Source organism: Arvicola amphibius, chromosome 5 (genome assembly GCF_903992535.2).
Source record: "Arvicola amphibius chromosome 5, mArvAmp1.2, whole genome shotgun sequence".
Classification (NCBI taxonomy): Eukaryota; Metazoa; Chordata; class Mammalia; order Rodentia; family Cricetidae; genus Arvicola; species Arvicola amphibius.
Genome location: NC_052051.1, coordinates 54,807,443 through 54,821,967, shown reverse-complemented (window position 1 = coordinate 54,821,967; position 14,525 = coordinate 54,807,443). Strand labels below are relative to the sequence as shown.

Below are 14,525 nucleotides of genomic sequence, written 5' to 3'. Positions count from 1 at the left end.
CTATCTGTAACTCCACTCCCAAGGAATTCTACGACTTTTTTCTGGCTTCTGCAGGCACTCTACACATATGGTACACAGACCTACACAAAGGCAAAATACAGATAAAATAAAAATAAATCTGAAAAGAGAGAAAGAGAGTACATGAAGTTGTAGAGACAAGTGCAGGGATAGGAGAGGAAGTAGAGGGGAGGGAATTGTGGGCTGATTGAATCTAAACACACCATGATGTTTTGTTAGGGCAACAAAAAATGAACTAAGACTGCATGTACGGATATTAAATAACAGTATTTAATTAAAATACAGTGAAAATGTTATATTTTAGTCAACTCATCTTTGTCAAGGGTGTCAAAACATTTCAGTGGTGAAAGCAGTGTTTTCTCCTAATTGGTGCCAGAAAAACTGGACTAGATAACCACATGAAAAAGAATGAATCTGGACTCTGCTCACATAAAATAAAAATGCACTGAAATGGATTAGTACAAAATATAAGTGCCAACATTATACGTCTATGAAAGGCATACAAAAATTTTTTGGTCTTCAGTTAGGCAATGGTTCTGACATCACTGTCAACAAAGTTTTTAAAATGATAAATAGGACCTCATCAGAATTAAAAAAAAACATTTTGTTACATTTGGTCTTATGACGTTGACCTGGCTAACCCAGGACTCATTATGTAGAGTTTCATGCTGTCCAAACTAGCTCCAACTCACTATGTGGCCAAGGTTGGTCTTTAACCCTCAATCCTCCTGCTTACATCTCTTCAGTGCTGAGATTACTAGCATGTACTTGGCTGTAATTTCTTTTGACAATGCCTTGTACTTGTCATATTACAAGTCTTTTTAAAAAATTTTGTTTGTGTCAGGCTGGAGAGATGGCTCAGAGGTTAAGAGCACTGACTCCTCTTCCAGAGGTCCTGAGTTCAATTCCCAGCAACCACATGGTGGCTCACAACCATCTATAATGAGATCTGGTGCCCTCTTCTGGACTGCAGGCATCCATGGAAGGAATGTTGAAAAAAATTGTTTGTGTTTGTATGTATATGTGTATGGGTATTGAAGGTCAAAGGACAATTTGCAAGAGTTGATTCTTTCCTTGTACCATGTGGTCCCAGGGATGGAACGCAATCATCAGGCTTGGCAGCAGGTGCCTTTACACACTGAGCCATCTCACTGGTCCCATAGTACAAATTTGTAGACTTTTTGTTTGTTGGTCTCAAACCAGGGGCAAACTGCTGATGTACCTATTTAACATTAAAGTGGCCTTGCTGCCAGGTTCTCACTGTATTCCTCAGTCCCTACATTTTACATACAGGCTATGGCTGGCATACCCTACTCCCTACTCTAAACTTTTCCGGCACAGAGGCTGGGTTGCCCTTACCCCAGCTGCCTGCCCTTCCCTATATAACCCAGTCATTTTGATTAAATGCTCCTTTTTTATCTACCCTTAACCTACTGTTCTTGGTCTGGCTGGCCCCTCTTCTCTCCCCACTCTCCTCACATGGCCCAGCACAGTCTGGTCACATTCACTTTGGACTTTCCCAGATGCTCCCACTTTTATGTACAGTAAGCTTTCTCCTCCAACACACCTAGGAGCAGTCCTTTCCTTTCTCTTTTTTTCTTATTCACTGTTAAAATCAGATACCAAGCCAAAAGTCAACATTTTAGCTTTCCATCTCACTAACGCAATGGGGAATATTTGAGAGAAATGATCACTGATATGTCAAACAAAATAAGCACCCTTAATTCAGACAGCTACAATACAGACTTTAGATAAGACAGTAGCTTCCAGTTATGATACAGATTTCAGTTGTGATAGGAAAAGCAAGGCCCAAACTATATCACTGAAAGTAAGTAATAGTAATAAAATAAAAGTCTCTGGCTTTTTTTGTTGTTGTTATGGTTTCAATTTTTAAAAATGTATTTATTTGGCACTGGAGAGATGGCTCAGTGGTTAAGAGCACTGGCTGCTCTTCCAGAGGACCTGAGTTCAATTCCCAGCAACCACATGGTGGCTCGACCTGAGTTCAATTCCCAGCAACCACATGGTGGCTCGTAACCATCTGTAATGAGATCTGGTACCCTCTTCTGGCCTGCAGGCATACATGCATGCAGAACACTGTATACATAATAAGCAAACAAATCTTTAAGAAATAGTATGTATTTATTCTTCATTTTATGAGTATGGAGGCCAGAAGAGTGCTCGGATTTCCTGGGACCAGAGTCACAAATAGTTGTCTCTCCAGCCCCTCCCTGCATTTTTATCTTTAAGATAGAATCACAAATATAGGTTGGCCTTGAGTTAATGATCCTCTTGCTTCCATCTCTCAAGTGATGAAGAGAACTGACTCCTGGAAACTGTCCTCAGACCTCCACATACATGCTATGGCACAGGCATATGTGCTCTTCACACGTATCCACAAAATAAGTAATAACTCTAATTGTTTTTGTTTAGTTTGTTTGTTTTTCAAGAAAGGGTTTCTCTATATAGCCTTGGCTGTCCTGGAACTCACTCTGTAGACCAGTCTGGCCTGGAACTCAAGAGAATCACTTGCCTTTGTGCTGGAATTATATGTGCCACCATATAGTTCCTAATATCTTTTTTTAAAAAAAAGAGGGTGTTATCGATGGCTTACTGGGTAAAAGTGCTTGCTCTGCAAGCAGTAAGGACCTAAGGTCAAATCCTAACACTCATATAGAAAAATCCAGGCACTAGGGAGCAGAGATAGGAGATCCTGGGAGCTTGCTGGTGAGTCAGCTTAGCCAAAGAGAGCAGTGAGCTCCAGGCTTAGTGAGAGAGTAAATAAAGAAGAGAGTGAAAGAGGAAGACATCCAGTGCGGCCTTTGTCCTTCACATGGGCTGACATAGGTGTGAGTACTCAAAACACACATCTACACACATATATCCCCCCCCCCCCAACATACAAACACAATGAAGAAAAAGTTCTGAAATCCAGAATTGGGAAAACTCTGAGACTTAAGCAATAAATTCCAGGTCAACTAAAAGTCAGCAAAGGCTGTAATTCTGTAAAACTGTTCTGCTGGAATGCCACATAAACAGCAAAAACAGCACTATTTTTCCTGTCAATCTGGCATCTGCTCCTATCTGCTCCCAACAAAAGAAACCAAACAAAACAAAAGACCTGCCATCCTAGTAAAAGCCCTTCAAGTATCTCTGCCACAGGAGAGAAAACTAAGGCATGGGGCCTATCTTCAAAGACTTTTGTTAATTTAAGCTATTCTAATGGTGTACAGTAGTATTCCATTGTGTTTCTTCTGTTTAATCACATTAAACATCTTTTCCTACTCTATATCGTTAAACTTACCTACTAACATCTATTAAATTTCTTAAGATATTTTCTTACTGTTGCATTTTCAGAACAGTATATATTCAATCAGTCCTTAACAAGTACATGATTTTCAAACACCTGTTCCCGGTCCATAACCTATCTTTTCTTTCTCTTTTCATTTGTTTGAGACAGTGTCAGGGTCTCACTGTGCATACATCTCAGGTTGGAATCCTCAAACGTATTACATAGCCCAAGCTTACCTTGAAGGTTTCTTCCTCTTGCCTCAGCAACCAAAGTGCAGCGATTACAGGCATGTGCCAACATGCCACACTGCGGCTTCATCCTTAATGGTATCTTGCAAGCAAACCTTTTAACTTAACAAAGTATAATTCCAACATATTTTTCTCCTTTTATGAGTCATGATTATGGTGTCATCCAACAAACTTCTTGGCAAAATCAGATCATAAAGTGTTTCTTCTGTTTTCTACAAAATGTTGTATAGCTTTTTTAAAAAAAAAATCTGATGATTCATCTCATTCTTATATAATGTGTGGGGGGTTAGGTTGAAGTTATTATTTTGTATTTGATTGACTACAGTGCTGGACTGATCTCGGGGCTTTGCAATTCCTGGACAAGCTCTCTAGCCCTAAGTCCTACCACAGCTCCTGTGTGGGTCTACTTCTAAAACCCCTTTTATTCTCCACTCATCTGGAATGTCTATCCTTTGCTAATACAATCTTGATTATGCTTCACAGTGTTTTAAAAGTTTCTTCCTTTATATGCTTACATATATTTTTTGGTTTTTTTGTTTTGTTTTTTGAGACAGGGTTTTTCTGTAACAGTTCTGGTCATCCTGGAACTCACTTTGTAGACCAAGCTGGTCTCAAACTCAAAAGAGATCTGACTGTCTCTGCTTCCTGAGTGCTGGGTTTAAACGTGTGTATCGCCATGTCCAATTGGTTTTTCCCCATGGTTTTGTTACTCCAAACTCATTATCTTCTTATCCCAAGTGTCTAGTGATACAAATACTAGACTTTTTGGTACTGTTATATAGGTCAAAGAGGCTTTTTGTTTGTTTTGTTTTGTTTTTGAGATAGGATTTCTCTATGAAGCCCCAGCTGTCCTAGAACTCCAGAGAGCAGGTTGGCCTTGAACTCAAGAGATCTGCCTTCCTCTCTCTCCCAAGTGCTGGAGTAAAGATGTGTGCCACTACCGCCTGGCAAGGCTGTTCATCTTTTAAACCTCTTTTTCCTCTATTAATTTCTACAGATACATTTTCAAATTTGCAGACTCTCACCTGTCAAGTCCAATCTGTTACTGATTCCATCCACTGAGATTCTCATTTCCATAGTGTATTTCTCAATGTTACAGTTCTTACTTTACTCTTCTCTAGGTCTTCTGTCTCTTTGTAAACTTTCTACCAAGGCCATTGAGCAAGCAAGGCGAGCAATCTATTGAGATACAATCCAGCCCTACCAATAAATGGATCTTGAATTTCTACTGTGAACATGATACATTCAGTCCAACTTGTAAAAGAGGGTGCTGATTTCATGATACTAACCAATTTTGAGTCTGATTCACAGTAAAAAGAAAATCAGATGGCTATATAAAAACCCATAGTATAGGGCAGCACAATCAATTTGTCAGACACTGCTTCCAAAGTTCTCAACATCCCAGCTTCCCTTCTTCTTTCACTTACTTATTCCTTCTCTAAAGAAACAAAAACTAAGTTCTCAAAATTCTGAAAGTCAGAGTTTGTCTGGAGCTGGATGAGAGTGTTAACATTGGATATTAAAAGGTCCTTTCAGCACAGATTCTTTGTTCCTTCTGGTCACGGTGAGGTAAAATGTAAGAATAAGATTCCCAAACCCACTCCTGGGTTATACAATATCCAGATGAACATGCATAATGTCACAGAGCTGCTTTCTGCTGGGCTGCTATGTGCTACGGCTCAGCATGTGCCTGGAAGACCTCATTAAGAGTGAGTCTGGACAGGCAGGGCAATGCTGGCTCCAGATGACCTGTTGAAGATTGGTCCTGCATAAATAATTTTCTTTTCTACTTGTTTAATTTGGTCAAGATTGCAATTCTGCTTTTATTTTGAAAATCCAGATGCCAGGAGCCCAGGCCCCAAGAAACCTCACTGTTACTTGAGTAGAAGGTAGAAGAGAACTGACTCCACAAAAACTGTCCTCTGGACATCACACTAACTCCTCATGAGTGTGCAGGCACACACAGCTATAATACAATAACATTTACTAGAGTAAACAAAGATTTCAGAGATATGCTAATATTCTTTGACAGAATAAAGGGCACCAACAAGAGCACGTAAAAATAACGTTAAGAGGTGCTGGAGAGATGGCTCAGAGGTTAAGAGCATTGCCTGCTCTTCCAAAGGTCCTGAGTTCGATTCCCAGCAACCACATGGTGGCTCACAACCATCTGTAATGGGGTCTGGTGCCCTCTTCTGGCCTGCAGGAGTACACACAGACAGAATATTGTATACATAATAAATAAATAAATATTAAAAAATAACATTAAGAGGAAAAGAATGTACGTCAAAGAGCATATTATAGGTTTATAAGGTAAAGGCTACAGCGAGGTGTGAGGTCCCTTTGGAACTTTCCTCGGCAGTCTTCTGCACTTATTAGATCAATAGTTTAATCCAGCTAGCACATATTTTAAATTATTTAAAATTTTTTAATTTAATTTTATTTTATGTGTATAGGCATTCTGCCTGTATGTATGTATGTGTGTCACACCCATGCAGTGCCCACAGGGGTCAAAAAAGGTCTTGAGTTTCCAGGAACCGAGTTACAGATGACTGAGCCACCATGTAGAAGCTGGGTCCTCTGGAAGAGCAACCAGTACTCCTAATCCAGTCATTTCTCTAGCTCTGTTTTTTCTACTCCTTTTAATTTTTAATAATTTATTTTTAGTTTATGTGCATTGGTGTGCATATATGCCTATGTGAGTGTGTTAGATATTGGAGTTACAGACCATGTGGGTGCCAGGAATAGAACTTGGGTCCTCTAGGAGAACAGTCAGCTCTTAACCACTAAGCCATCTCTCTCCAGCCCTGTTTTTTGTCTTCTTAGGAATGGGAAACAGGAGTAGTCATACTCTGCAGTAGCAGTGGAGCAATAATGCAGCTGTTCTCCTGCAACAGCAGTGTTCCTCCTCAACTATCTCAGTTTACACTCTGTAAAAATTAAAACTGTCATATCCACAATATCAAAGTTAAAAAAAATCTCCCAAATCAAAACACAGTCATGTTTGTCTTTAAGGAAAAATGTAGCTTTCCCCTGGACTTACATGGGTAAGATAACTTCTAGTTGTTGCACCAAAGATTACAATAAGCTAGCAAACAAATGTATTTAGTCTGCTGTTTCTTGATAGTAAGAGGATTGTTTCACAGGTATGGAAGCATACTCCTATAATCCCAGCACTCAGAATACAGAGGCAGGAGAATCACTACAGGTCTGAAGACAGCTTGGTTTACATATAAGTTGTGGGCCTGTCAGGAAAGCAGCAAGACCTATCAAAAGAAAGAATGAGCACAGGAATAAAGGAGAAAAGGGAGAGAACATAAAGAAGAAACTTTTCAGTAGTTAGTTATGGCCTCTTCAAAGGGAATATACAAACAGAACAACCTCGGATGTACTTAGGTCATACAGATAGCTGACAACAGTTCATACAGGACAGAAAGGTCAAACAATTTCCTAGTCATTCACTGAGTTAAGGCAGTGGTTTTTTTTTTAATGATTTACTTTTATTTTCACTGGTATTTTGCCCGCATGCATGAATCCCTTGGCACTAGAGTTATAGACAGGTGAGAGCTGCCATGTGGGTGCTGGGAACTGAATCTGTATCCTCTAGAAGAACAGCCAGTGCTCTTGACCCCTGATCCATCTCTTAAGACCCTAAAGCAGCGGCTTTTTGGCGGGTAGGGGGATTCTGACACAGGGTTTCTCTGTGTAACAGTCCTGGCTGTCCTAGAACTCGCTCTGTCTGCCAGGCTAGCCCCGATCACTAAGATCCACCTGCCTCTGCCTCCCAAGTGCTGGGATTAAAGGCAAGCACCACCCGGCCGGCAGTGACTTTTAAAAAAACAAAATTACTTTGAAATTTTTATGAAAACACACATATGAATTAGAAAATTTAGCTATAGACTATATGTTCTTTTAGCCAGGCGGACAAAAAGATGTATTATGTAATTTTACAACATTCTAAATTTCCCAAATATCGGACCCTTTTATATGCCAAAATAAAAAAACTCTAATTACCAAATAAATAAAAACTATTGCCAGGTGGTGGCAGTGCATGCCTATAATCCCAGCAGTCAGGAGACAGGGCAGGTGGATCTCTGAGTTCAAGGCCAACCTAGTTTGTATAGCAATTTCCAAGTCACTCAGGGCTACATAAAGAAACCCTGTCTGAAAAAAGAAAGGAAGAAAGGAAGGCAGGCAGGCAGGCAGGCAGGCACTTGCAATATAGAAAAGCATACAGATGTATTTTCAAACAATCCCAGTTGGGCGGTGGTGGCGCACACCTTTAATCTCAGCACTTAGGAGGCAGAGGCAGGCAGATCTCTGTGAATTTGAGGCCAGCCTGGTCTACAGAGAGAGTTTCAGGACAAGATCAAAAAAAGCTTGAGAGAAACCCTGTCACGAAAAACCAAAAACTAAACCAAACAAAAAGAAAACAAAAAACAAAACATCCCAGCATTGGGAAGAGGCAGACAGATCTCTGAGTTCAAGTCTAGCCTGGTTTACAAGAAGAGCTCCTGGTCTACATGAGACCATTTCTCAAGGAAACAAAACAAAAGAACCCACAAATGGGAAAGTGTCGCTGTAACCATCAAGAGACAAGGTCTGTAAAAGAATCTAGTGAGCAAGGGAAGAAGCAGGCAGGAAGGCTGAGCATTCTAGTAGCGTGTTCACTGCTGGCAGAATCAAGCTGCCTGGGAGAGCAGCAGAACAGCTATAAGAAAGAGCTTTAATCCCAGCACTCGGGAGGCAGAGGCAGGCGGATTTCTGTGAGTTCGAGGCCAGCCTGGTCTACAAGAGCTAGTTCCAGGCCAGGCTCTAAAAAAGCTGCAGAGAAACCCTGTCTCGAAAAACCAAAAAAAAAAAAAAAAAAAGAAAGAAAGAAAGAGCTCCTCACTCAGCACACCTGACCTAAGGATCAGAAGAGCCACAGGAGCACAGGGGTTGGAGGGGACTACTAGGAAGGGACCTGCCCTCCCCCTACACAAGAACCCCAAGAACCCCAAGGCCACAGAGACTGAGAGCTCCCATTTGTCCCCTCCAGCATACAACACAATGTGGAACCTGTTAGAGACAGAGAGACCAGAGAACTTCACCTTTCAACTCAGTACAGCCATGCAGGAATTCACTGAAGTATTTTTATTTCTTATGTTCTATTACTTAAGTTCCACTCTTGCATGATGTGGGATTCCCCTCTATGTGCTATGAATATGTTTTATTATCATTGGTTAATGAAAAAGCTGCTTTGGCCTATATCGCAGGGCAGAATATAGCTAGGCGGGAAAACTAAACTGAATGCAGGGAGAAAGAAGGCGCAGTTAGGAAGCCACCATGTAGCTGCCAAAGGAAAAAGATGACAGATCCTTACCGGTAAACCACGACCCTCATGGTAAAATCTAAAATAATAGAAATGGGTTAATTCAAGACATAAAAGCTAGTTAGGAATACAGCTGAGCTGTTGGCCAAACAATGTTGTAATTAATATAATTTTTGCAGGATTATTTGGGTCTAGGCAGCCAGAAAATGAAAAAACAGTCTCTGCTTACAATTGCATATATGTCTCATGACAGTTCCGACTCCTGTTTGTATGCTGTTCTGTTAGGCTTTCAGACGGTTGTTTGTGTATACACCCAGTTTACTCTTCAATCACATGTCATATACCCACCATTCTGCGTTATACACTCCACTTTTTCCAAATCCATTTAAAACTTAATCATTAACTTCACCCACCCTATTTCACTCTCACTTCTAATCTTATTAACTAAAATTCATACTGTCCTTGGCTGTTTATCCAACAGTTATTGAAGTCAAAGGGGCCACTGTTAGTAATTGGCAAGCATGACATCTATACTGCATTTATATCAAACAGCTATGGTGCCTCTCCCAGAACTCAGAGACTGAGATCCTGGACTGAGGAACTATTTCCTGAACTATACATTCAATTCTATCACATCCAAATCCTATATGAACATTGCAAATACTCCAACTAAAATAGTATAGCTGATTTAAAAAATTAAACCAGACAAATGCAGAACCGGAAGAGGAGTCACACTGTTTTTAAGGAGCCACATTGTTATACACTGTTGCTGAGTCTCCATGCTTTACAAGAATAGGTTTGTTTCCTAAGCCTAATGTATTCTGCAAGCCAAATTTTTCAACCTATACTGAACTTGTGACCCCATTATGTATGCCCACCCCTTTGCCTTGCTAAACAACTGAGCCTGTGATACACTATTGCCCTTTTGCCTTACGAAAATGTGTCTTCCAAGACACTTTGATGACTCCCCTTCCACACGATGTATTCTTGTACATATCTACCCCACAGGCAGCCTTGAGGCCTGAGTCTCCCACTCGTCTGCCCAGGTGCTAATAGTCAATTATCTTTCTATCAACTCTAACCCCGCCCCATAAAATGGACCTCAAAAGCCAGTGAGGGACTGCTCTCTGAAATCCTGACTTAGTGGGTGGCAGTAGTCTGGCCAGTCCCTTGTACACTTCTAAATACAGCTTGCTTTAATCACACAGTAGTGGAAATGTTTTTTTCCTCAGGTCTAAAACAAAGAAATAACTTTAGATGTGTAAAGTCCAATGAAGCAACATGAGGAACAAGAAAAACCAAAAACCCTACAGTGATGGCATTTAATGAAAGTGACTTTTTGTTTGTTTGTTTTCAAGACAGGGTTTCTCTGTAGCTTTGCTGGAACTGGCTCTGTAGACCAAGCTGGCCTGGAACTCAAAGAGATCTGCCTATCTCTACCTCCCAAGTGCTGGGATTAAAGGTGTACACTATCACTGCCAAGTGAAAGTGACTTTTAAAATGTAGTCCCAAAGAGATAGCTCAAAAGAGTAAGTATATTCAAAGAAGAAAAAAAGCTCCTGATTGAGAACACACATTGCTGAATGAAGTAAGGAAAGCAATGTAAGATAAGGAAGAGGAAATTAACAAAGGAATGCTATTTTAAACAATCTGATATAAAGAAATAACAGAAGTCAAATAAGATGCTCTGTAGATGAAAGAGAGGCCAGAATATGAGCCTGAAGACAAGGCAGAAGAACAGGACGGATCAAACAAGAACAACGATAAAAGAATCTGAAGCTTCCTGTGAAATCAGGACATGTGTGACGAGTATGAAAAGACAAGATCTGTGGATAAAAATCATAGAAGAATAATCAAGTCATAAAGGCATAGGAAATATGTTTTAAAATTTATTTCTAGGTGTTTTGCCTGCATGTATGTATGTGCACCATATATGTGGCCGGCTCCTATGGAGGTCAGAAGGCATGAGGTCCCCTGGAATTGGAGTTATAGACAGTTATGAGCTGCCATAAGGGTGCTAGGAACCAAACTAGGGTCCTGGACAAAACCAACATGTGTTTTTAGTAGCTGAGCCATTTCAAAAAACATTTTTAAAAGAATCATTTTTTTTAATCCAAATGGCTGGAGAGACAGTTCGTTGGCTAAGGGCATTTGCTAGTTTTGCAGAGCAGCAGCATTGGTTCCCAGCACCCATGTTGGGTGGTTCACAACCATCTGAAATTCCAGCTCCAACACTATCTAGCCTCTGCCAGCACCCTTCACACAAACACAAATATAAATGACATCAATCTTTTTAAAAGAACAGAAACATTTCCAGAGTTAGGGAAGGATATGCCAATCCATATGTGACTATGTGAAATATTTAGGACATCAATGAGACAAAACCAAAACCTTACCTGTCATATTAAATTATAACCAAGAAAATATACTGAACACAGCAAGAGAGAAAACCAAGTCGTATATAAAGGAGCTGACTAAGAGTTGTTTAACTGCAACTCTTTAAAAGCCAGGAGAACTACACGGGAAGTATGTTTCTAGTTATTATTTCATCTCTTTAAAAATTACATTTGTTTATTTAATGTGTGTGGTGATGGTGTGAGCACCAAGGCAGGTGTCGTGGCCAGAGAACAACTTGAAGAAGTCAGCTCTCTCTTTCCATTACGTGGGACTCTGGTATTGAACTCAGGTCATCAAGCTAGTAAAAGCCTTTATCCACTGAGCTATCTATTTTATTGGCCCTATTGCAAGTTCTGAAAGACAATTAATTATTGGCAATCCAGACTACTACACCCAATAAAGATAACTGTTGTAACTAAAGGAGAAATACAGCTTCTATGATAAAAGTAGACTAAAGGAATATATTACCCTTACCCAGATCTACAAAATAAAAAAAATACTTGAAGAATCTTTTAAACTGAAAAGAAAAAACCATCTATGAAATAAACGAAACTAGAATATCGGCTATGCAAGAAATCAACAAAATGACAGCAAACACTACACGTTTCAACAATAACTCTGAGCATTAGTGGTCTCCATCCCCCTGTCAAGACAGACAAGTAAACTGGGTCTAATGCAGAAACCATGGATTTGCTGCCTCCAAGAAATATACCTCACACAATAGACAGACACTACCTTAGGGTAAAGAATGAAAAAAGGGGCCAGGTGGTTGTGGCGCACAGCTTTAATCCCAGTAATTGGGAGACAGAGGCAGGAGGATCTCAGTGAGCTAGAGGCCAGACTGATCTACAAAGCAAGTTCCAGGACTGCTACACAAAGAAACCCTGTCTCAAAAAAACAAAAAACCAAAACCAAACAAACAAATAAATAAAAATGAAAAAAAGGTATTTCAATCAAATGAACTTAGGAAACAAGCAGGTGTTACTCTTCTCATATCTAACAAAATGGACTTCAAATCTAACTTAGGAAAGATAAAGATGCTGATTAGGGAACAATCCATTAAGAAGACATACAGTCCCAACATATATGCCCTGAACACAAGTGTATCCAATTTCACAAGACAAAATTATTAGACAGATTAACCCTAGCACAACAGCAGTGGGTGACCTGAATGCCCCACGCTCATCAACTAACTTCCCCAGAGACTAACAGAGAAATACGTGAATTAAATGACATTAAAAATCAAGTGGATGTAACAGACCTCTACAAAACAATCTATCCACATGCTCTTGTCTGCAGCCCATGAAACATTCTTTAAAATAGATCACACATTGGGACAAAAAGCAAGTCTCAACAAATACAAAAAAAACCTGAAATTTTTGTTTTAAGTTTTGTTTTGTTTTTCAAGACAGGGTTTCTCTGTGTAGCTTTGGTGCTGGTCCTGGAACTAGCTCTTGTAGACCAGGTTAACCTCAAACTCACAGAGATCCGCCTGCCTCTGCCTCCCAGTGGGATTAAAGGCGTGTGCCACCATTGCCCGGTCCTGAAATAACTATTTGTATTGTACATAATGGAGTAAGACTACATGCATGTCAACAAGAAAACCCCTAAAACACAAACTCATAGAGATTAAACAACACACTATTGAATAATGAAAAAGAGAAATTAAAAATTCCTAATATCAAATAGAAATGAAAACACAACACACCAAAACTGTGGGATACAATGAAAGTAATCCTAAAAGACATTATGAAATCATAGAACTCTCAAATAAATAATGATACACCTAAGGGACCTGGAAATAAAAGAACAAGTCAAATCTCAAATAAGTAGACAGACAGCAATATAATCAAGAAATTAATGAAATTGAAACAAACAAAATACAGTGACTTAATGAAACAAAAAGCTGGTTAACTGAAAAAATAAACAAGATTGTTAATTCTTAGTCAAAATAATCAAATAAAGGTGTTAATTAATACAACTGGAGATGAAAGGTGAGTCATTGCAACAGATACCAATGAAATTCAGACTATCACAACATTTTCCCTTGAAATCATAATGTCAATAAATTGGAAAGTCTAAGAAAATTAATTTCTGGATGCATAATGTAGAACTCTAAAATAACTCTAAAGCCATTTCTGACAACTCTGAGGCCAATTTTGAGGCCTCTCAGCAGTAGTATTTCCTCCTTCCCCTGGGAACCAAGGACATAACAGCTACATATGACGTACTGAGATGTTGGGAATTTTCCATCTCCCTGAATAGGGGCAAGATAACCCTTAGGTGTTGACTCAGTTCCTGGTGTTTTGACTCAGTCCTTGGGAAAGGGGCAAAGTGACCCTCAGATGTTCCCCCTTACCTAATCTGATCTGGCAACTGTTCTCCAGCCAATTATTGGTAATAGCCCTTTTAAATAAGCTAATCATAATAGTTAAAGAACAACCCCCAGACAGCGCCCCCCCTTGTTCCTGTAGCTTTTTCCTTTAAAAATAGCCTGAACCAGCCATTTGGGGTCTTTCTGGCTCCTCAAATGCTGAAAGACCCTGTCATGACAGAATTAATAAAATCCTCATGCTTTTACAGTAGCTGTGGTGTGAGAGATGGTCTCTCTTGGGGCGACTCCTCCTTGATGATTGGACTCTAGGGTCCAAAAAAATAAGACATGCCAAATTAAATCAAAATGAGACAATCTAAACAAATGTATAACAAACAATGAGACTGAAATAATATTTTAAAACTCCCAACTAAAAAGGAGAAAAGGTTCAGATACTTTTACTGGTAAATTTTATCAGACCTTCAAAGAATACCAATGCTTCTTTTCAGGCGGTGGTGGCACACAACTTTAATCCCAGCACTGAAGAGGCAGAGGCAGGTGGATCTCTATGAGGTCAAGGCCAGCCTGGCCTATAGAGTGAGTTCCAGGACAGCCTGGAAACTCTACACAGAGAAATTCTGTCTCGAAAACAAAAACCACAACTCAATGAGGCTTATGATGGTTGAAAGCTTTCTGCTCTTGCATCAGATTAGAATTCAGTTCCCAGAGCCCACACACACACACACACATATATATATATACATATATATATATATATATATATATATTACAATATATAACTATAACTCCAGTTCTAGGAATCCAATGCCCTCTTCTGCTGTTCCCCCCTCTCCTCCCTCTCTCTCTCTTCTCTCTTTCCTCTCTCTCTCTCTCTCTCTCTCTCTCTCTCTCTCTCTCTCTCTCTCTCTCTCTCTCTCTCTC

General features: G+C 39.8%; 1 protein-coding gene across 1 annotated transcript in view; it reads right to left on the bottom strand.

Moving 5' to 3' along the window:
* The window catches only part of Ttbk2 (tau tubulin kinase 2), a 123,690-nt gene that overhangs the window by 69,726 nt on the left and 39,439 nt on the right, over positions 1 to 14,525 (bottom strand). The window contains 1 exon segment of the mRNA XM_042055143.1: positions 11,004 to 11,128. Within this exon segment, the coding sequence (XP_041911077.1) occupies positions 11,004 to 11,128 (125 nt within the window).